The 25,707-nt window shown below is 37.9% G+C and overlaps 1 protein-coding gene and 1 non-coding gene across 2 annotated transcripts in view; one reads left to right on the forward strand and one right to left on the reverse strand.

Moving 5' to 3' along the window:
* LOC139981017 (arylsulfatase I-like) overlaps window positions 1-18,968 on the reverse strand; it is a 40,206-nt gene extending 21,238 nt beyond the window's left edge. Inside the window, exons 1-2 of the mRNA XM_071993119.1 lie at window positions 18,494-18,968; window positions 11,709-11,953 (exon numbers count right to left, since the gene is read on the reverse strand). Coding sequence (XP_071849220.1) covers window positions 11,709-11,939 — 231 coding nt within the window. The 5' untranslated portion in view covers window positions 11,940-11,953; window positions 18,494-18,968. The remainder of the gene's footprint in view (window positions 1-11,708; window positions 11,954-18,493) is intronic.
* On the forward strand, window positions 12,234-12,306 carry Trnac-aca (transfer RNA cysteine (anticodon ACA)). The gene has a single exon. It is a non-coding gene; the product is annotated as a tRNA-Cys (tRNA).
* Window positions 18,969-25,707: the final 6,739 nt, after the last annotated feature.

Here is a 25,707-nt window from a genome sequence, read left to right on the forward strand (position 1 = left end):
CGATTAAAATCCGAATGTAGGATTACACAAATCATCTAATTTTAATTCGGTACTTGATATACCTATAGAGTTAAGCAAAGTAAATAACAAAAAGGGACTAGTACGGTTATGCTCGATAGATATAGCGACGCCCCCTTCGACCATATCCTTTACTTGGTCTTCTTTCACTATAAATGGACATTACGTAGGAGTCTAAAGCCAAGCAGCTTATAGGGCATCCAAAAATAAATAGATGGAATGCCAGGGTACGACTATCCCGACGATTGTGGAGGTTGGACGGTTTTCATTGCTTTAATAGATTCTATTAATTGCTCTTTATAAAAACAAATAATTAGTTAATTAGCGAGATATTCTGAACCCTTGTATGACCTGTGTTGATCTAGGTCAGTATATTCCCGGATAAGCGCAGTTCAGCAATGTTTGTTTACTTGTTTTTACAGATCAATATGACCAATTATGACCTAAATAAACACGAGGAAACAATAAATACAGCTTTATAATTTCCTGACCGTTTTCTATATTGTAAATTTAAGTTTCATTACGTGTTTGCTGATGTATTTCGAGAAAATAAAACTTCCGAAGTATAGATTCAATGTTTCTTATTTCTTAATGCACTCTGGCCAGGTGAGTTTAAAGGAGAAAAGCTGTCGCAATCGAAAGAAAGAAATTTATTTTCTATTGCCGTTATGGCGCGAACGATTTACCGTAAAATCACTGCGACCGCCGATGACAGCATGTTCATAACGTGTACACAAAATAGTCTACACATGCGGCCCGATAAAGATTTTAACGCAGTCCTATACTCGTATAATCCACTTTTTACAACTTCACGGAGGAAACGTCGAAAATAACTGTTTATTCATTGCAATGACACAACTTCGCAAGCTACACCGGTAAGACCGAGAGAAAGATACAAGAACAGGGACCTAAGACAGGCTAGCCACGAAAGTAAATTAGGCGAAGGACTAACGGTCGTAAACAAAAAAGAGAGATTTGATCGGCGCATGATCTGTTGGGCGGGCTTGCAATTTTGATTAAAGTTTGTAGAATCTACGAGACTCGTTAATAAATCTGGCGAATTTTATTCTGCTCAACATTTTTAAAGACAGATAACTCAATAACAATAATGAATATTGATATGAAAATTGCGTAGAACGGTGTCATTTTCACTGAACTTTACGTGCAGTAAGCTGGAAAGGTAGAAGTTCACGTTTGGAAAACACGGACTGAGAATATATTATAAATATATATATATATATATATATATATATACATACATATATTATATTATATTGATATATTTTATTATCATGAAAGAAAATATTCAAGAACTGATTGAGTTGTAATGCATAAAATAACACCGAATGAAGCCACCTTCAACTCTCTCCGGGAGGTAACAATATGACAAGGCTACTTATATGTAATACATTATAACATGTTTCATCAACTCGCCATTTTTTCCCCTCACGGCGGAGATTATAAAGACAGGTGTATTTATCAGTCTAAACGGAATTGTAAGTATACCCACGTAAATGATTATGCTGTGTCAATGTCATGGATTCCACAGGACGCGACGTGAATGAACGGTTGACTTCATATCGGGATGAAGTTTTCTTAGAGTGACCTTAACATTTGCGATTTGAGGACTTATTAAAGGGATTTGCTTCATGAAAACTTGTATCCATTACTGAATGCCGGTGTCGGGTCCTGGCTTGAGTGTATATTTCTATGACAAATGATAATGATACTGAGATGTCACAATTACAACCACAACTATATGACCTCTGTGTTGCGATGTCGAGCGTTATGAACGGTGACCAGAAGTGACGTCATTACAACTTCGGTCACATTCAACGGGAGAAGACTATGTATGAATTGTTCGATGGTTATTATGCGCTTATATAACGTTATGTAGACTACGGCCGCAATTTCAGTCGGCTATACAAGTAGTTGGTGAGTGGGGGTGTGTGGGGGGGGGGGGGTTCGTTGTTGCTGGAATTCCAAAATTTCTCAGATATTGTTCCAAATCATTTATTCTATATACGACAACATGTAGCATGTAGGGAGCCAATTTTATTTGTATGGTTTTCCAAATTTATCACATTTACAAGAAGTATTATTAAGAATGTGACCGGAATTGACGTGTTGTCATCTTTTCAGCTCTAAATGTTGGTTGGGGTTCTGGATACATACACCGGTATGAATGATTACAGCAGATGACGTCATGATCACAATGTCACAATCAGATACAATGTGATGACGTCAAAAATCATTCTTCGGCAGTGATTTCACTTGGACCAGCACGAGATGTCTGCTTTAAAATGACAACAACTGTAATAACCAAGTATATGATCATATCAATAAACAGAGATAAATCAGTACAACAGCTTCGAGTGAATGTGATTGCAACACGCCGCGTGCAATTACTGTAATTCAATCATTATAATTTCCATGAACCATACCACCCTGAGATCACATATAGAACAGCGGATGTACGTAATTCACCAAACAAGATCTTGTTTATTAGGGTTTTATTACTAAGTTTATTCCAGATTTCGTTATCCAAAACATGCGATATAGGGTACAAAACAAACTTGTTATCAAAGAACGGACCTTGAAAACTTCGGGAAACTTCGGAGGTGTGAACGAATTGTATAGATCAACGACATAAGCAAACTGGACGCCCTGTTTCAAATCATATTAAACTTCTGTAACATTCCTTCCTTGACCCATACCCACCCATTCCCACCCATTCCCCAGCACCCAACGCCCTTCCCCGCTATACTCAACGACACCAACATATAATGTGATATGCTGTCAAATGAAAAATATAAGTACGAAGATATTGATCGTTGTAATTCCTAACACATATTATGATTCCATTGATATAGCAAAGAAACAGGCGCCCCCCCCCCCCCTCCTTGAGCATATTTTTTTTTTTTTTTTTTTTATTATATCGCTAGTAATTTCAAAAGGAAAATGCTAAGATGCAACTTACAAGGCCTGGGAAGTGCCTTTTCCAGCGATCTGGGAGGCATTTTCAGCCCAAATTTTCTTGTACGCTTTGCGCCAACCAATTGTGGCGCTACGCTTAGATAGTTTGCAAGGCCGTATCTACGGCTCTGGTAGTTTGCATACAGTTTCGCCCCTCCCTTGGCAAATTCCTCGCTACGCGCCTGCAAAGAAATAGATGTATAACTTCTGATTCACGAAACTTGTATGGGTGGCCAGTTTACCTTCAATTTATACATTTAAGAATTCTCAGTTCAATACCAGAAATGTATAATAAATCCATGCTATAGTTGTCAAAGAGAGAGAGAGAGAATAAACACAAATGTAAGCAAACTGCTTCTTTACTGTAAAAGACTGTGTATGAAAATTTGTAAAAAGTTAGATGGCTTCACGTTTCGATCCTAGCAGGATGTTATAGAAAGTCTGCAGTACTCTTATATCTCGTACCGTATATAATCTAGCATATAGTTGTCTGTATAATCGTAAGCCGCGTTTAGTGTCTTGTGGGTTCACTCATGGAGGATCCAATATTGTAAAAAGGCTAGGGTATGTCCCTGATGGGGTCATTGAAGCCAATATAGGGGTGTCAGCAGAAGGGGGGGGGGTCTCTCCCAGAAGCAAACTTAGACTCGCTATGGTGCATTCTGGGGCATATTAATGTTATAAATTAGTCATATAATTAGGTCTGCACGCAAGGGTTTTACTGATAAATACTTATATTATTATGTGGGGTTTTGTTTTTGGGGTGGGGGTGGGGAGAGGTGTTGAAAAGTGGTGTGTACACACCAACACACCCACCCAGGAACGCCCCCTGTACTCGTTATCATAACAAGAGGAATTCTATATATCATCTATAATATCTATTCTATATATTTGGGTATTCATGCTGTTGTACGCGTAAAATGTCTCTCCAGTACTTAATTACTTCCTAGAGATTATCCGAGGTTAATATAGTACCACCTTTCAAAATACAACTATTACCAGGGATGCATTACATCCATGAAGCAAGCTCATTTGAAGGTCGGGTTATAGACAGCTACTGCAGACGCAAATTGTAAAGAGCGAAGTACGTTTGTTAAACTAAACTAAAATATATATATATATATATTTATATATATATATATATACATATATATATATATACATATATATATATATATATATATATATATATATATATATATATATATATATATATATATATATATATATATATATATATATATATATATATATATTGGGACATGAGCCTACACTGTCCTACAGTTAAGTAATGAAGATCAAGTTTATCACAGTCCTTTCACACCTTACAGGTGACACAACACAGCTTTGTTATCTTAACAGCTTTCATCTCCTCGTTTCTAAGATAAACAACAGAACCTGATGATCAATATAAATACCAAATAGCTTAGCCTTAAGCATGCTGATTTTGGTTTCTAGAACGGCTTTCTTTAAAACTTTTTTTAAAAACTTATATGGGTTTCACCTTGTTATTGACACAGACTAATATTGTATTTACTGAAGAGTTTGCCATCTATATTTCTAAATCGATTAATGCCATCAAACTATGCTGGTGGATTTTAGCATCCTTGAAAATGAAAAAGGACAAAAGCGCTCTGCGAGGGGAAATCCTCTCAGATATTACAAAGAGCCGACATTACAACAGTAATCCGCTTGCGGCTATACAGTAACACATTACACATTACATTGTGTTAAATGAGTGTGCACGCGACCTTCCCCTTTGAGAGTGTTCGTATATAGGGATATCAGTTATTCGTTGCAATGATAATGATCAGGGAAATATAGTACATGCCTGTTGCTATACTATCGAAAGCTTTAAGCAATTGGAAACAAACTCATAATTTTAAAGGGAAAAGAAGGCAGATTATTTGTAATGAACCCTACAAGATGAAACATACTTCCTTCCGTGTGAGTCTTGATTCAGTGAGAGATGTAATGACTGCGTGCAACGTAGTAGGAAAAGCAAGCCAGGACAATTTAAGGTCGAGGCGTGTCATTAACCAGTTGTCTCCCTAAACAGATATCACAGAAAATGTGACCCGAACAAAATTCTGAAGATGTTTTCTGCCATTCCACCTCTATTTGCCCTCCGTAACCTCTATTAACACTCTTGTGGTGAACTTCTTGGAAGCCTGTATATGTTCCCATCTGACCTGCAACGCATTTCTAGCCTAGCCTAGTGACAAGTTGGCAATATTGCATGTTTGGGAACATGGACATAACGTTCAGTATATGAGAGTTACTGTATCATTGCAGTGCTACCAAAGTCTTTAGTGTGTGTATAGTATCATTGCAGTAGTGTTGCAGTACAGCTGTAGTATAGTGCAACTGTCGTTACAGCAATATCATCACTACATTAATATAGTACAGTATAATGTTATTGTAGTAAATTACTGTAGTGAGATAATTAAAATATAATACTGTATTGTAAAGGTCTCTATATTACTGTCATCATTGCTGTTGTAAGATTATATACTGTATTACAATAACTATTAGTCAGTTTAATGCTGTTGGTATGTTTCTGTAATGTTACTTTATTTATCATTTACTACCACTGTGTATATGAATATCATTGTTATTGTAGTTATATTACTGTAGTAGAAGGCCTATTACTGTTGCAATGTTATACTGTAATATTACGTTAGTAGCATATAAATTCACTCTGTGATATGGTCGTATACCTGTTATTATAAAAACATCATATTGTACTAATATCAGAGTATAATTTTAATAAAATTAATGTAGTAGTTATCACTATGGTAACATTATTATATTAGTTTTACCGGAATATTAATTTACATATGCGTGTGTCATATATGATACTGTATCAAGCAAATCAAAATGTTCGTCCTGTGACGTCACGGCTACACTCATTCTATTTAATCACACATATAGTGAGTAGGTAAAGAAATGTCACAATCCCGATCCCTTACCACCCCACCCCCCTCCCATTCCCCCCACACACACAATATCGCACCTCAATCTGAAATGGGTAGAGTGTGCGGATCGTGCTGCGTAACCATCTGTTTTTTGTGTGTTTTTTTTTCAACCAAAAATGAGGGCCTTTTAAGTATCAGCATATCAATCTCATACCATCATAATGTGCTACACTGCAGATATTTTTCCACTCATTATCCAATATAAGTTTAGCATATGACCAAGACTGTAGTGCTTTGGGATTCCAACAAGATGGTAAATCTTTTTTTTCAGAGAGGGAGAGGGAGAGAAGGACCTTCGGGGATCCAGCGACGTAGCCAGGAATTTACAAGTGGGGAAGGGGGAGCACACTTTGTGATTGATATGGGGGAGGGGTCTAAGGGAGGGGTGTCGATGGCTACCTTATAGCTTCATACCATGCTGTTCGCGCAACAACGTATGGCGAATCATATATGATTCCTCATCCTTTCTATAGAAAGGATGAGAACGCATGCGCGTTGTCGTCGTCGTTGTGCATACAGTTTGTGACACTCCATCGAGTGCGGTTAGGTAGGCTATATTTTATTACGCAGTTGCCAACTGTAGGCTTTTAATAGGCTATAGGCTAAATTTAGCTAATTGCATCTGCCAAATTAGTTGCTGAATCATTAGGCCTGAGTGTTAATACGATTATAATCGAGTTAACGAGCTGACGGGAGTATTCAAGATCAAAAGAGCACTGACAAAGTACCATGCAAAAAAAAAACAGTTTTTAACATTTTCTCGACACTGTGAGGGGGAGCAGTTGCTCCCACTGCTCCCCCCTATGGCTACGTCCCTGGGGGGTATCTGATACAAGAAATGCACTGGTCTCATGTACACACGCTTGAAATGAAAGCGTTAAGGTCTTCCCCTAAATTACTGTCCTGTCTTGTATTGTCTTTCCTTGCTTGCTTTTGGTGGAGAGTGATTTGGCCTTTTCGAAATATAACGAGTGAACCGAATATTTTATTACATATATACATTATTATTTACGTGTCCTAATCTGGCTCAGTTTTTCTCACCCACTTTTCCAGAACCGTGAAAGATGAAGGGGTATATTTTTTATGCAACAGTGCTATCCAGATATTCAAAGGCCAAGGGGGGGTCCTGAACCGGGTAAAGCTGTCAGTGTTGTGTAAGGAACCTCTATAGAACAATAAATTGGTAAATCAAATCGAGAAGAAGAAATAAAGAGGGAATCCGTCAAAACAAATAATAATCTATGGCACTTGAATCTGGTTTTGACATTTATGTGAACTGTGTCTGGTACAATGAGCCCATTATCTCAATATTTATTGGTAAAACGGATTAATGTTTAAAGCATTCTTAAATGCAATATGACTGCACAGTAGTATACTAAAATAGCAACTTCATATATTTTGTGTGTGGGTGCATGCGTTTTTCTATGTGTTAGTGTGTGTGTGTGTGTACTTTTAAACCTCAGTATAGGCGCAAGGACACGCCATCGTTTTTACTTTTTCTTAAATTTTTCTTTTGGTTCCTATTATCTTGTCTTTTCTTTATTCTTGCTTTGGTTTGTTTGTCTAGATGATGTCTTTTTTGCTGTAATTTGACAACCAAATGGGTTGCTAGGTTACAAAGTGCAAACCATATATATTGAAATAATATATGGTGTAGTCCGGGGTGTCATACGCATATTCGGAAGCAGGTATAACAATGACAAGAATGTGGAAAGGGCGTATACATATATATATATATATATATAGCGTATATAAATAGCGTATGTATATCCTATATATATAGCGCGTATAAGAGAAGGTGATGTATATCAGAAAGTTCATGTAGCCTATATATATATATATATATATATATATATATATATATATATATATATATATATATATATATATATATATGCTAGATCGGTTAGTTTTTCATTTTAGGCATATCATTATTTCACAATGACCAGCTTAATCTGTAAAATAATATTATTTAGTGATAAAGCGACCCCCCTCTCCCCACCCACCCCAACCCCCAAACAAAAACGTCACAAATCTCACGCAGTTCAAACCTACCTGTCGATTTTTTAAAGTTTTCGTCATTTGTGTAAATAAAGCAAGTACTAGTAACCTGTACTAACTTCTCAATGCTCATTGAATCTTAATTATTTGGATCAACCACGCACGCAAGCTTGGAGGATTCCTGTCAATGGTACCCTGTTAACCAGCAGGGGTTTCAAGATGGATCAACACCACATCGTTAAATATGACAAGTAGGCTGATAATAGAAGGTGATGGTGAGGTCATCTACCAGCTATACAGAGTAGCCTTTTTGATTGTTGTTTTATTATCCTGTTTGTATAGTAGTATTAGCGTTACGCCCACTTAACAGGCTGAATGGATATACATGTTTATTCGTATGAATACTTGTTCCAGTGTTTCAACTCCACCCCTAATGTATTTTCCCTCGATGAGACATCATTCCACTTGATGACTTTTTAAGAATGTGTCATTGTTTAGCAACCTTTTTGATCATACTGGCTAAATTTGGCGGCAAATATACCGCTGACACATCAGTATTGCTACCAAATATGCTATAGAATGTCACAATATGGTCACACATACTTAAACTTCAACAAGAAGCATTAATCCTACCGCAAACATCAGTGTATCTTCGGGGTTCTGCACACCGTGGTATAATGGGAGGAGGGGGTTAGGGGGAGCTCCAAATAATTTTCACTAACACTGATTTTTACACTGGTGTGTGGTGCCGCCACAGGTGGCATTTTCAGCACCACTGAACATAGATCTGCCTCCTTCACCCTTCCCCCCTCCATCTCTCACCCCCCCCCCCCCTCCCCCATCACAAACATGAATCATTATCTAAGTTAGTAAGTTACCAAACCCAAGTGTCTGAAAATGCATGTTTTTTGACGAGAACCTCCGAAAAATTTAATTTGAAAAGTATTTAGAATCCCGATCAACTTACAACACTTTTCTTAGAATATAAAATGACTTGACGATGGTTTCTGATTTGATTTTCTCTGAACAATCCTGGAAAGTTATAAGCTTATTTAATCTATAGCTGGTAAAACATGTGAAAAACCACAAGAAGCAGCTCTTCATTATTTAGCAAGTTAAAGATACAAACTAAATCAAAACCTGATACCTGAAAACTTGAACCACAAAGTATAACATAACTCAATTCTATGAATGGGGTTTACCTCAATTTTCAATATGTTGTTGTCTGTAGCAGAAACCAGCCGCGAAGAGATTTGAACATTAATTTATCAGACGATACCTAACAATTTGACAAAGAAAACTTGAATGCTCCACTTTTCTTGGTAAATTGCTTAGTGACCTACCTTTTATGCAACTGTTGTCAATGGTATGTATGATTTGTTAGACGTTTATTTAAAAATACCGGTCAGACGTACAACAAACACAAGGAAATATTTTAGCATTCTTTCGATAGCCCTCAAAACTTCAGGAAAGATGTTTAGGTGGTCTATCTAGCATTGTATGTATAGACAGATTAATATATTTACCATACATCGTGGTGTGTCGTCAAAAATATCTCAAATGTCGTTTCATTAGGTCACGATTCCAAGTAGACGGTCTTCTTACCGCGCATGTGACGATACAAATAGAGTAACTAGGGAGTTTTAAATAACATAACATGTACTCCCTGGAGTAACTAGGCCTACAGTCCTACTACACGATATAGTTCATTGTAAGTGCTCTCTGCGAAACTTAAGTTGTTTTTACAACAGCCTTTATTTATGTTTGACCTAACATAATAATAAAAATTAAAATATGATCTGTTATGTATATAGATCATTAACGAACGCTGTTGTTATTCCATTTTGTATTTCTATAACAGTTTAAAATTTTGATAAATTACCCGTCTAGTATCTAAGGTTCATCAATTTCAGTGACTGGACTACTGCAGGGATACACGCCACGCGGACGTGGGTGTTACCATGGGTACATCCAACGCCACTGAATATTCATTTTAACCACTGCTGTAACATAACATATACTTATACATCCTGTTGCCAGGCTGTGGTACAAACAGAAAACGGGAAAACTCCCAGGTGGAATAACCTTAAAACGATTCCGTCGGCGAAAACAAACAAATATCATCATCAACTGTGTGATTTCTCGCTTGAAAAAAAAAGGAATAGAATGACTGAATGAAACCTCTTTCATTTGGTTTTTGTGTTATCTAGTTACAATTTATTGTGTCAAGTTTGCTAAGATATATATAGAGTAATGCGCAGCACCTTACACTATTTCCTGACCCCCCGTAGCAATTATTTCATCTAAAAATATGTTTATAACAGAAAGAGATAATTTTTGGTTGGTTTTAGCGGGGATGTCATACTGTGAAGGTTCCGTATTGAAGAGAAAGAAGAATCCTCAAGAGGAGAGAATAGGTATCGTCTGAATAGGTGACCCGCTGGGAACAACCTTTACAATCGACTATAATTTCGGTACAGGGTCAGATGTCAAGGGACGCAACCCTTCCAACTTTTTAACGCGGCACTCTGGGTTGACTTGTAGGGGTCCCATATATATATGCTTTAGTTCGCCGGATGGATCTTGACATAATTTTTTAATATTACATATGTAAATGCCAACGACAAAACTAATAATGATAATAAAAGAGGTTATTTTTGTTTAGATTCATATTTAGCAATGTTGATGTTTCTTCATAAAAAAATGATTGTAGCCTTGATAAAGTCGAAATATTTCGCAATTTAATCTTTCTTCGAGACCACGACCGCGTGCCCACATAGTGAGGGGGAAAATGCAACCGTGACCTACAATGTGCATAGGGAGTCATTTCACAACATAAATTGTTACACGATGATGTATCTGAAAAGATTTATTTTGCTTCGTCTCCCTGTTTATTCTGGGGTGGGGTGCGGTGGGGGAGGCGAGGGGGGGTATTTATCACAGCATATCTCAGACTTATAGCATGTCCGTACTCATAGTCATATTGACGCATAACTGCATGTACTACTACTCTACCTCATAGATATGTAGCTATACTCGTATTCGGGTTACTTTTGAAATATCTTAATAGCTGCCGCGGACGGGTATAGCAGCTCAATTTGAAGTACTTGTATTCGCACATAGAACCTTTTACTCGAGAACATACCAAGGGATATATATTAATTGTATTCATACTCATCATTTCGTACTCATACTCATGTTGTTGTATTCATATATACTCATGCTATTGTACGCATGCTCATATTGTTGTACTCGTCATCATGTCGTGTTCATACTCGCGTTGTTGCAATCATACTCATGTTGTTGTACTTGTAGTCGTGTTGTTTAACTCATACTCATGATGTTGTTCTCATACTCATCATGTCGTACTCATACTCATGTGGTTGTATTCATACTCATGTTGTTGTACTCGTACTCATCATGTCGTACTTATAATGTTGTACTCATACTCATGCTGTTGTTCTCATACTCATCTTGTTGTACTCATATTCATCAGGTCGTACTCATACAGTTGTACTCATACCCATGATGTTGTTCTCATACTCATCTTGTTGTACTCATACCCATGATGTTGTTCTCATACTCATCTTGTTGTACTCATAGTCATGATGTTGTTCTCCGTACTCATCTTGTTGTACTCATACTCATGCTGTATACTCTTACTACAAGTCGGATGGCATCCAGGAATCTCTATATCATCAGTACTAAAGATGATGTTGGGGGGGGGGGGCTTACCTTTATTTTTGCCACCGGTTCCACCTGCGCCTCTAAGTATTGATATAGCGACTCGTTACGTACAACAACACTTCCGTAGGCAGGTTGGACTGTGCCCTCCACTTCTGGTATTTCGTTCAAGATCGTTTCACGATGAACCCATGTGAATACACATCCCGGAAATAACGTCACTATGCACAGACACCAACAGTAAGTCTTGAAGAACCACTTCGAAACTTGGGAAGAAGCCATTGTCTGAGAGATCACTATTGTGTAGAAGAAGAATAAGAATAGAATGTCATTCAGAAAGTTCATGTAGCCTACACAAACCAGATGTTAGCCTAGTGAGAAGTACCGGTACTTTTGAAAAACAGTTCAGCGAACCTTACATAAATACATATATATTTATATATCATGTTTGATCTCTAGAGTAAGGCAAATATGTCACCAAACACAGAACTAGTATTGTTCGATATCCAGGTGACAAACGCATACATTGGAATAACGACCTTCCTTACCGGTTTCGAACCTCTGGACATACAATCAGCGTCCATGGCCTAGTTGGTTAGGGTGTCCGCTTACAAAGCGGGAGGCCCGGGTTCGAATCCCGGTGGAGGCTGGAAGTTTTTTTACTGTTCTGGATTTTACAACTCATATGATTTCAATTATATATATATATATATATATAATTTACGATATAAAATATATAAATATAAAATACGATTTAGGCCGGTAAAAATGTCTTAAAGAGCTCACAGTATTATAGTGATTACAGAGAACCTTTTTAAACTGAAAGAAATTATGTATGCCGTAATCAGGGACGCAAAAAATTATATTTATATAGCGAAACTTCATTACCAAGAATAAAATCAAGGGGAGATCAACCCCCGCCCCCAACGCTCCTCCCCCCCCCCCACCACTGACTGACGCCGTATTACCAAAATTATCTGAGCGCACCGTACGTACAAAGATAACATGTATGTGCCATACAAGCTAAACAGTTGAAAATTCTTCAACAGTGTTTCAAACTTGCGAAATATACCACAATTTTGCATCCAAACCCCATCCACCACCCACCCAGCCCCCCCTTTTTTTACCCAAATTTCCTCAAAGGGGAGGGATGGTACCGCTCCCCTTTGGTCCATCTCACGTCGACATAGAATTCTATCCCAGCTGTTGTTGAGGTATAAAGTATCAAAAGTGACTAATCATGTTCTTTTCTCTCTGTTATAAATATTGCACTAAATTGCGCAATGAACTATAATCCTGTTGCATTGTTACACATACCAAGGTCACGTGGAAATGTAAAATATAGGCCTAGATCGATTCAATTCAAATTTGACTCATGTCAGTATATTCTTAAGCACTATATCAGAAATACTTGTATGAAAGTCGGTGCAATCCGCGGGAGAAAAGATATATAGGCCTATACGTTGTCAACGAATTATAGAGCACACATATATAGTAAATGGGTCTTTTTTATGTTTTGTACTTCATAATGATGACATGTGGTAAACTTGTAAAGTCAGTCGTTTTACAATATTAATGACCATGGCCAAGTAATTGATTCTTCCAATTATGATGGAAAATGAATTAATAAACTATTGGACCGTCAATTTCTCATTCTCTTTTCATTTTCTTTTTTTATTTTCGATGAATAACAAGAATCGATTTCCGATTTCCTGAATGACTCACAGCCGGACATATCAGATTGAGATCAAATTGATGCAACATGATGTTTACAAATAAAATTACAAAGAGTAACGAAAAAGGAAAAGCAGGGTGTGAATCTCTGGGTCACAAGGATATATGACATGATATTATTGAATAGGACTAGCACCCTCAGCAACATAATAATTAAAACCGTATCGCCACCAACATGAGGGAAGGGTAAGTGTGGGTAGGTTGGGGAAGGGGGAGGGGGAGGTCGCAATGGTGTATATAGCTCTGTTGTCAGAGCACTGCAGGACTGTAAATATATATTCCAAAAAATCAAAATTCAATTCTTTGCTTTCTAGGCAAACTTTATAAGTTGTAAATTTCCCTGGAAGCTCTTCTTCCTAGTGAAGTTCATTTGTGGTTGCCATTCATAACTCATTTAACACTGCTGTTGTTTTGTGGGTCATTCTACTTTTATATACACCCTCTGCATGCCCCTTTGTCATGAATCTTTTAAGCACTGATACATTCGTTACCGTCCAACACGGGGAATAACACAGGTGTTATTTGCATCGAATGATTAAACAACGAAACCCGCGCGATTGGTTTCGAGCGTGCAAATACAAATTGAGCTATACTATCTAGGCTACTTACGCTATATACCGTATGGTATTTCATGCACACACGTACAATGTAACGACAGATGAATGATAACGTGAATGTGGAAATGAAGAACATATGTTTCTAAATTTAACGTAGCTTGTACAAATCTATGAACAGGAAATATGAATAGCGACAACTTACTACGGCAGACGTGTTCTTGAAAACTATAAAACAATGTACTTTAAACCAAGGCTGCATATACATATAAATATATATATTTTTTTCACTTTTTGAAAACAATATTTCTATAGAATTTTGATAGTTATAAAACTTAATACATATACATATGTAGTTAAGTCATAGTATTCCTCATGAGTTCAAATCCCAACTGAAGCTTATTTGAAACCCTATCCACGTGAATCTCGGCCATAAGCGCTGGATTATATATACAGAAAAAAACGCTATTTGCCATTTCCCAAATCAGAAATGCCAAATCCACGGAAAACACCGCTCAAGAACTTTGCATATCAGCAGTTTGGATAAATAAAGAGTTGTTGGCCGGGTACCCTAACAGCTGCATACCTCAATGCCTCTCACCCCCCTAACCCCCCCCCCCCCAACAAAAAAAAAACTTGTGAAAAATCCTGCACCGTGTATTATGCCTGTCTTGTTTCTTCTTCCTCCGAATTAGCTTCATGATATCATTACAGACAGCATATCTCAGCAACTTGACCATGACCTCCACCTGTTCTTGCGACAATCGTGGACACTCCTGCAAAGAGACCCTTGACCGGTCCTTACAGGTCAAAGACACCACAAATGCGCCGGCTGCTTTTGCTGTTAAAACCCTAAGGATTATCTTATATCACATTTCCGTGAACTCTATTTGTATATTGATTGACCAATTCGTCTGGTCAGAGGAAGTTACCTGCACGCATTAGAAATCACGTGATCAATCAAAATGGATGATTGCTGTTTTGTTCTTCAGGGACAAATTAATGGCGTGTTTACTCCATGTGACCTATTTCACTGTCTGCTGAATTCGCGTCTTTTTTGGGGGGAGGGGGGTGGGTTTCGTTTTCGACCAGACCAGACCAGAACTTCGAAAACTAACCGTAATAGTTTTGCTATGTCTTAGTCCAAGAAAAAGGTCGAAAGTTTACTGAGGTGGATATCATCTTATAATACACCCACCCACCCACCCGGCTCTGCTGATCTGGGAACTTACTTCCAGTTTACCAGGGAACGTTAATGATATATTCAGAGACTTTGACATATAAGCTTTTATTACTAGATTAGTAACAACTGTTTCCCGATATAGGTGATATCTCGGCGACCCTTGGCCTACAAATTGTTAACTTTTGCTTACCTGGGTTTTGTGGAAGCTATCAGAGGTGTTTATCATTCTAAGTTAAAAAATGTTTCCCTCGACGGAAAGACAAATATAATGGTACGCCAGAATAGGGGTGGGGGAGGGGGTGGGGGTACCGTTTTTAAAAGTATTTATGAACTTACACATTTTTAAGGCTGGATAAAAGCACAAAAAAAGGCGTTCAACTTCTTCCGTAATGGTGTCCGGTATATCTATACCAGATAGGAAATATTAAAATAAATTTTTCCTATTAAAGATGTTCTTGTCTCCAGTTCCTATTGCTTAGATTGGACCCTGTGAAACCCCGTGGTGAAAAAGGGTTGACAAGACCATCTAAGAAAGCTGTGATCCATATTTCATTTCGCCTTCAACTTGCGAGGTTATTTTTTCTTTCATATATTTCTAAATGTTCGAACTTTCTCTATTTTGACGATATAACTGATAATTTATCATGGTATGATTATTGTTGACAAATTGCCATTTCTTTTTAGGGGGGGGGGGTCATAACTTTTGAATCCTTACAAATTGTTGATCACAAGTCATGATTGATACATTAATGATAATATATATATTTAAATATATTCTATTGACAGCATGTGCCATATCCATAACCTCTGCAGGACCTCACGTGACTTTAATTCATGTCAAAGTTCCGTTTGTATAATTGATGTCGTAAAACACGCAGTAACCGATGAACTTTTAACCGGGGAGGAGAAAATAACAAACTTAACCTAGAGTGAACTTAACGCGCTTTAGTGTACAGAAATCTTAGATTGTATTCCATGAATTTTTTAAATAAATTAGGGAGTGTGGATAGTCTGGTCGATGAAGCCAACTACCATGTATGGAGGGAGGCCTGGACAGCGTGGGTCCCTCCCCCATACAGAAAAAAAATATATTTCAGACGTCAAATTCGTTCGCTCTGAGACATAGTTAGGTGACAATTTCGGCCGGTGTTTAGTTAATAACTACTATTTTCGTGAGTTTTCGATGAGAAATGGGGGGGGGGGTGTACACCCACCCCTGGATGCCCACACCTGGAAATGAACAGGAAGAGTGCAGCGAAAATAACATAAAAGGAGCAAAAATTGGGTACGAGAATTTGGGTGTGCGAGAAACAACAATCAGTCCCATCAGGCTTTATATTAACCATTAGAAATCAGCTGCATATTCAGGTCAATATATATCATCTTTAAGTAAAGTTATTAAAGAGCACGAAAAGTCAAATATGCACCTGCAATTTTTCTTTTATACCTTTATAAAATACTTAATTTTAACCCCTTTCTTATGACTCGGGTCTCCTTACATGACGGTGTTAACATTAGGCAAAGTTTTACTGATAAAATATATCGTACCAAATTACGTAGCGCAAATGACAACCATGAAAATACGTTTGAGTTAACAAAAAATTTTTTTTAAATCGTTACTTATATAATATAGAGTTAAGAAGTGTATATAATTATGTTTGTTGAATTTCTTAGTATGAAAGTTGAAATTTGTCACCGATATTAGTAAATGTTGAATAACATAACCGCACTTTTTAGAGCCACTTTCTCTGAAAGTTTGAAACAGTGGAAGAAACATTGCTCACATGTGATTCGGAACCATTAACAACATCCCGCGATGTATCTTTCTTATATATGTCCTAGTTTTATGTGCGTAACATGTCACATTTTTGTTTATATGTCACATTATTCATATACCGTATGTTACATTAATGTTTGTTAGTAAATTCGAACTTTTTTATCATCACAATTCTTTGTAAGCCAAACATTTTAAGGAGATATCGTTAAACAAAATATCAAAGTCCTCCTGATATCGCCATATATAGTATATCCGTGTTTGTGTTGTTTAAACCATCGTACAAATCACTTTCATAATTATAGTTCTAACATCTGTTATGTATGTGTAGAATATTGCCACTTCCTGTACCATTCCATTTCCCTGTATTTTCTAGGATATATATGCGTTTTGTCTGTACTTATTGTTAGTTTGGTCACATTTACACCAGGTATGATATTTGTTTTGCTCAATTCACCTGATCAAATTGGTATCACCCAAACGTATAGGCCTATATAACGATGTATAACAATTTATGAAAATGCAAACGACAAAACTCAATACCGAGAGATGGACGTTATTTATCCAGAAATTAACTATTTTCATTCACATTATTGACGTTATTTACATTTCGTCCCGCAGATAATTTTCACATTATTATTAATCTTCATATCATGCATTAACGCAAAAACCACGCCTTTTTTCCAAAACTACAAATGTTAACATGTTAACATGCTTTCATAAATTGAAAAGAACGATGAACAAGGTTGTGAAATGTCTTGCATGGAATGGGTTTTTTTTTTTTTTTGGCTTTTTGAATATCGAAAATTTATCAAAATCAACTAAACTGATGCTCAATATGTGTTATATTTAAATGCATTCTTCTCCTTCGCCGAGTTCTAACATCCGTAAATGTAAACTGTAACAATAAAGACGTTTATTTGTTGATTATAGCGGTATATTTCCAGTTCATATTAAACGAATCTTTGTGCTATTATAATATTCGCAAAAACTATACTACACTGTACATACAGCGGCAAGCGATTTAACAATACTCCATGAAGTACTGCAAAAAACGCTTTCCTATACTTTTTGAAATCAACAAACAAGTTTGACAACAAAATTCAGATATTTTAGCCATAGATCTTTAGACACTATACGTCCAGAACGCCCTCCACTATCTTCCATAACCGCTCAACAAATATTTCACTAATCACAAGATGTTACTATTTGCGGCTGGATTGTTCAACGCCTGTCTCGAACCATTGTAGCATTTCTTTGTATGTAAGTGTTTTTTTCTCTTATTTTTTTTTTCATTTATGATAGAAAATTTATGTTACCAATCGATACTTCTTTCTCCCTCTGGTGAATTACGTCGATGTACTACTTTACCTCAACAAATATTTCACTAATCCCCTTGACCCACTGCTGGTAAAAAAAAACCTCTTTCAGCCCAACCCACCGATCGTCTAATGGTAGCGACCCCGTAGCCCTTACCCTTCCCCCTCACCAGTACTTCCACCCCACAACCTACTGCTAACATATATCCCCATGCAATATTTTAATCACACCGATACCGTAAAATTGTACCAAGAGATCAAAGATCACTTACCAATCAATTAACATACACCGTCGTTCATGCAGCGGAGAGGATTGCTTCCTTTTATCCCTTGTATTTTCTTCTTCTTCTTCTTCGTCTTCTTCTTTTCCTCCTTCTCCTTCTCCTTAAAGCTCAGAGAGACAGACAGACAGACAGACAAAGGTGGAGAGAGCGCGCACGCGAGATGGAGAGGACGAGTGCCAAGAATTAATAACAAACGCAGATGAACTAGCTTTTATATAAATCTAAAAACTCCAGCAGAATTGGTTGATATATTAAACTCCGGTAAAACCACGAAAGGTGAATGACAAGGCCCATGTTTTGACTCTATTATGACGACACGATGACGTCACATATAACCCCTGGCTAGGCTAGCGGATACCTTTTACCCATTTAGAGTTTTGAGTCGTTTTTGAGTCGGTGGTGTCTATTATGTGGGCGGAGTGTTAATATTTCGCCAGTCAATGTCAAGTACAAAACATCAAGTCTCGTCACACGCCCTTATATACAAATCAGGGGATGCCATCAGACAGACAACTTTGATCATGACTGTCTGTGTTGGACGGCAAGGCGTAAACTGCGAAATGCAGATATGAAGCCATTTATATATAATATATATTATTTTTTTAAATATTTGTAAAGCAGCATATGGTTTGTATCTTGAGGGAATGTATTACTTTCAACAACAACAAAATAGCCTAATCCTTTTGGTAGTCTATTTTGTAAATTTGAATTGGCGAAGGCGTTTGTCATGAATTGCCTGCATGACAATTCCTTTAAACAACTTTATATTCATTTATGAGCACTTTGACATCTATAGAACGATGATGCTCTGTGAACTTAAGCATTTAAAACTAGCTACAGCGGTGTTCGAAGGCCACTGGGCCGGTGCCGGAAACAATTATATCACCAGCTATCACTTTTGCACTCTTCATTGTCCCTAACATTATGAAAATGAGAGTGCAATGTTATTTAATCCATATTGCCGGGGCTGTAACCCACCCCCCCCCCACCCCTGAAACAGGCATGGCTAGTGGTAGAGGCTATTACCTCCTGAAAACAGGCATGGCTAGTGGTAGGGGCTGTAACACCCCCCCCCCACCCTTATAGAGGCCTGGCTAGTGGTAGAGGCTGTTACCCCCTGAAAACAGGCCTGGCTAGTGGTAGGAGCTGTAACACCCCTGAAACAGACCTGGCTAGTGGTAGGGGATGTAACACCCCCCCCCCCCAAAAAAAAGAGGCCTGGCTAGTGGTAGGGGATGTAACACCTCCCAAAACATGCCTGGCTAGTGGTAGAGGCTATTACTCCCTGAAGCAGGCCTGGCTAGTGGTAGGGGCTGTAACAACCCCTAAAACAGGCCTGGCTAGTGGTAGGGGCTATACCCCCCCCCCCCTGAAACAGGCCTGGCTTGGTAGGGGCTGTAACCTCCCTGAAACAGGCCTAGCTAGTGGTAGAGGCTGTAAACCCCCTGAAACAGGCCTGGCTAGTGGTATAGTATAGTTCAGGAATTGCATCCAACGCTTACCTTAAATTAGAAAAGTAAATCACCAAGTGAACAGGTCCGTCTTAGGCATGCAAGAGTTCAGCACTCCACCCAGTAGCAATTCTTCAACTTAACACTTTAAAACAATTCTGGTTAAACATCAGAGTACAAAATAACCTCAACCAATTTGGTAACTCATATACCAAACTGAGCTTGCAAATAAAATGCTCACATCAAAGTTCTTCTTTTCACGTGACCACCCTCCCCCCCCCCACCCCAGCGGAATCAAAACGTCCCGGTCATGCTTTGTACCGTGCGTGTATGCGCAACAGAAACACAACAATGCATAGTTTACACTATACCATCCACTCAGAGTGGCACTGCTTTAGTGGGGTACAACCGTACAAGGGCTAATTTCCATGATGTAAAGACAAGCCAATATTGCTGATATTTATGGTCAGAGATCATCTGTTTCCCAGCCAGTTGGGACAAGTTTTTTCTGTACAACTTGCTGCTTTTCATGTTTTCTTTCTTTTAGGTTTACTTCTTACTCTTTTTATGTTTTATTGGCTTGCGAGGCACTGTAGTTTCCTTTTTAAGGATTAATAAAGTTATTGATACTCTTACTCAATTTCCTAATACTAATACCATTATATATATACTGTCCTTTATATTGAGGCTTTAAAGCACTGTTACTGAGAGTATGAACAGTTCCTAACCTGTCTGTGATATAGAAACAGGATATTCTGCTCATACTGTTTGTACACGATGCAGGACATGACAGCTCAGTAATGACAACAACAAAATGTCTCAAGTGCAGGGTGTGTTCCCACTTTATAATCACAGGTAAGACTTCTTTAAGGCAAATGTCATTCCCAGAAGCAGCAGAACGCATTGCATATATCATTTATATCATTAACCGTTGCTGTGTCCGAGTGGATAAAGGCGGTGACAGTTGCGGAAGCAATGAGGCTTAGCAACGGGAGGTTCCGGGTTTGATAGCAGGCCGGGTCATAGTAAGGTGGGTTTTTTCATCTAAGAGCAATCTACGGTTTTCCCATCTGAAATGACTTTCTAAATCAGGGATTCCCTAACTTTATCCCCCCCCCCCACGAACCCCCTGTGGGTATCAGAGTTGTCCATGAACACCCAACTTTTCGAGACACGATCTGAGTCATTATTATACTATATACGCAAAACAGTGCTTCGTCAAAGATCAAGTGCATAGTGTAATATTGTAATGAATAAAAAAACAAGAGATGAACAAATATTTATTTGGAAACTTCAAGATCAGATCAGCTCTTTATCTTCACGACGTACTGTTATGCGTACACCAACTTCACCAAAGTCATGCGGCCTGTGTCTGTTTCATAATTCAGTTATTTATCACATGTTTGCACGGTACGGTACTACTATGGCAACATATATGTATATGGAACACTAAAAGAGTTTGTCGATAGGGTACGACTTTTGAACATTACTAAATTACATGATATATCAGATTTTAGTTCAACAAAAAGTACTCTAGTTTTGACTTTCAGAAACGTCTCACTACCCCCTGGAATAGACTCACGCACCCCCTGGGGGTTCATGCACCCCAGTTAGGGAACCCCTGTTCTAAATTGAAAAGATTTCCAAATTTGCGTTAAAAATGTTGAATTGGAAGCCACCCGACGTGTAAGTTGTAATCCCAAAGCCCTTGCGGGTGCCTCCCAAGCGTCGTAAAAAAACTGCTGATTATTATTGTTATTATTGTTCTAAGCAAGGATATTTGTATTGATATTAACGATCATAGGTGTGGATACTAATTGCATGTTGCTCAACGACAATGCAACCTCATGCTTAGGCTGGTCTGACCCAACAGCATGAAGGACATTGATTCGCATGAGAAGTCCTTGTACAGATGCAATATACATAATCGTGTAGCTAAATCAACAACAGAAAATGTCTCATTAACTTATAACTAAGTTGTCGAAAGCGCAAAGAATTAATTAGCTTAGAAAGGGATTAGATATAGTACCCTGGGTACATAAATGTAAATATTCTTCCAACTTAATTGGTATCGGGATCTATTAACCATGTCCAGAACCGTTACTCGGCTCCGCTGATCATTAGTTTGCTCGGGATGCCAGTTACTAGTTCGACTCCCAGGTTTTTCGTCTACAATATGTTTGCTGTGTCAAGAAGAAACAAAAGTGTGGACATGTTTCGCCGGTTTTTTTTTTTAACTGTTGAAGGACGTTACAAGACGAATTTTCTGCAATCAGTAGTTTGCACATACCGATCAATACTTCGCCGACACTCAAGGGCAAATAATACATAGAAATTCCCGGGGAGGTGGTCATAATTCAAAAGTTGGATACTAATCGGAAACTACAGATCTATACAGCAGCTCAAACTTGTTGGAAAGCCTAAGATATAGGTAAACGGAACGAGCTAGGAAACAAGCCGGCAATGAGGGAAATGAAATGAAAGATATAACTGGGCAATTCAAACCTTAGGAAATTTGTAATTATTTCTCCCTCGAGGAATTTGACCAAATCCTAATCGGCATGCACACGTTTACAATTAAACGTGTCAACTATCTATTTATAAATTATTCTAACCTTATAGTAGAGAATGAGGTTCATGTCAATGGGCTGATAATACATTTGCGGACGCTTTGTTTCCGCGAATTTACGCAAATTTATGTGGCCTGTATTTTCACTACAACAAATAGCGCGTTCTGTCGCAAACAAACTACTCCCTTTTTCGTCACCAGATCACGTGATTTCAAAACATTTCCAATTGTCGCATTAGAAAGCTGAGGCTATTCAATTGAAGTGACTGGACTATTTAGTCTAACACACATACCATTATGTCAATTCCTCAGATGGTACATAAAATTGAATAAAATTTTTTTTTAAAAACCTACGAATTATATTCTATAGCACCATATAACACGTTTACAATGGCATTGCGCATGGATACTGCGTGGTGTTGACTTTCATACAAAGGTGTTCTGTTATTTTATAAGAATTTTTAAGAACATGTTTTGGTTGAGTTATTATAACTTTATAAAATAATATTTTAAACTTAACATTTACTACTACAACCGAAGGACCGACATTTTCCGTCGCCTTGAATGGACTATTCTCTGTCCTTCTTTCGCTCACTGCTTTTGGCATCGGGAGTTTTTTTCGGGACCCACAATAAAGCAACCTGTGCCTTCCACCTAAACCGCGCGGCGACCGCAATATACACGTTACGTGTGTAATGCTAACACTGCATGAAACTCATGCGATACATTATGTACATTTACATACAGGATATACACTGTACAGTAGCAGTATATTACATATACCGTATCACGTGACCAAGTCAGAAAGTGGAGTAACGGTGTACCAGGGAAACCTATGAAATTGACCCGCCCTCTAAAAAAATTCTAGCTGAGAGAATACCTTTCAAAAAATTAACGAATCCTGGTGGTGTACATTGAAAACCTTGGAATATCAGTAGAAACAGTTTTTATATATACAGTTTCAAATTATTTCTTGCCTGATTTCACCAAGCCCCAATGAGGTACCAGACATTAAACAATGTATATTTAAAACTAACATATTAGAACATATATAACAGTAAGAAATATGGCATCACATTACAGATCATTAACGTAATGAAACACGGAAGTCATTAAGAAGATGATACCACTGATACCACGGCTAATAACAACACTATAACGATACGCGAAAATTGTTAATTATGTTTAAAAAATAAAGAAAAATCATATATTCTTTATTGGCGTTTTCTATTTTCTGAGTATTTTGCATAGCAACACATCAAATTCTACTTGAAAGTCATGCATCCTTGAACGTACGATGCCATTACCTGACTCAACTAGCGATTATGACCTTTTCGTGACCTTAAATAGATTGTCTTTCAATTTGAAAATTAGAAACACACAGAAAGTTTATATATAGATGATGGGAGAAAATCCTTGAACTTGAGAAAGGGAAAAAAAAACTCTCAGACAATCTTGTTTAGCTACAGGAGGTTTCCGGATATTGTAATATTGTAATATAGTAACATATTTAATTGTAAAATATTGTAATATAAGGTTATTGCAGTAATGAGTATTAGGCATTCAGCATCTTGACACAATTACACGTCTAGTTAGATCTCAATAGGTGTGTGCACGCACATTGGCAAGTGGTTTCTGGTATCCGGGTTCGAACTTCATTTTTGTCAAGGATTGTTCCTTTCAAAAATGATTGAAATAAACCAATAGATTCTGATATGCATGGATTGGTTATCTTTGGATTGGATTGGAACGGGCTGGGAATCGAGCAGGGAATCGAGCAGGGAATCGAGCGGGTTCGAGCGGGTTCGAGCGGGGTCGAGCGGGGTCGAGCGGGGTCGAAAGGGGTCGGAAGGGGTCGGAAGGGGTCGAAAGGGGTCGAAAGGGGTCGAAAGGGGTCGAAAGGGGTCGGAAGGGGTCGAAAGGGGTCGAAAGGGGTCGAGCAGGGTGATTCTGTCAGAAACAACTATCATTGTCGAATTGATTGAGCGAGGTTGAGAGGAGTAGCTTGGGGATGGAGTGGATCATGAGGTCTATGGAGGAGGGAATAAATGGGTGCATGTGGTAGAGACATAGCCTACCTTATTTTCTTTCCATTTGTTGAATTATTCAGCAGGAGGTACCCGTCAAACAACACAAGAACAAAAAAAAAAAGGGGGGAACCTGGAATTACTGGTACCCGTTAAATGCTAGTATACAGAGTAAATCTACAATGTAGTAAACGTAAACGCAACTTCCTCATTTTCAAACCACAGAGGTCTACGGAAGCTTAATAGTGCCATCAACATATAAGAGAACTTTGCCCCAATAAGTCAACATTTTTCAGTAAATATTTTAGATAACAAGATAATATCTTATCAAAAATCAGAAAAAAGGGTCAGAAAAATATACTAGTAAGTGGTATTCTCAGTAAGAGTGAATTATTTTAACAACATAAACAGTTCTACTTGACGATATCCATAATGTCACACCACCAAACTAAAGAAAAGAAAAACAATTTACCAGGTTACTATAGGGATCTTCTTTTGATATGAACCAGGGAGTTGTTATGGACCCAGATTCCCCCTTTATGTAATTTATGTCAAACAATGTGGCGTTATCGTCTCAGGCAGTGACGCGGCTAATTTGAACCGTGTTCTACTATTTCCTTCCTTTTCTTCTGTAAGCGAGTCTTAATACAGTATAGAAGCCAGGTGGGTGTTGCATGGGGTTTCTCCTCACCCCCTCACCCCCTCCCGTCACCCCCCCCCCACAAGCCCACCCCCTTTCCTTTTATTTTCTCTCAATCTCACATAAAAAATGCAAATGTGGTTATTAGCATAACATTATTTTTTTACCTAATTATTGACCACATTTCTAGTCTAAATATGCTTCAAAATGTACCATTTCCGTCTAAACTTTTGCTGGGTGAGCGAGCACACCCAAATCCTGTTACATGGGAGTCGCATTCTATATACGAACCCACAGCATGCACCTCTCATTCATTAATTGGTGAAAGTTTTACATCCATCGGTACACACCGTTCATAGAAAGGTTCATGTCCCTAACGAAATCACAGTCGTTCGAATTTATTTGCCAATTTTACCATTCACCCTTCCAAATCACCATCCGACCACGAGAATTAATATGTGAATAATATATGGTTTGGGTCAAATGTGACGAAAAATCCGAAATTTAACGCAAGT

The sequence above is a fragment of the Apostichopus japonicus genome, chromosome 15, assembly GCF_037975245.1.
Source record: "Apostichopus japonicus isolate 1M-3 chromosome 15, ASM3797524v1, whole genome shotgun sequence".
In the NCBI taxonomy this organism is placed as follows: domain Eukaryota; kingdom Metazoa; phylum Echinodermata; class Holothuroidea; order Aspidochirotida; family Stichopodidae; genus Apostichopus; species Apostichopus japonicus.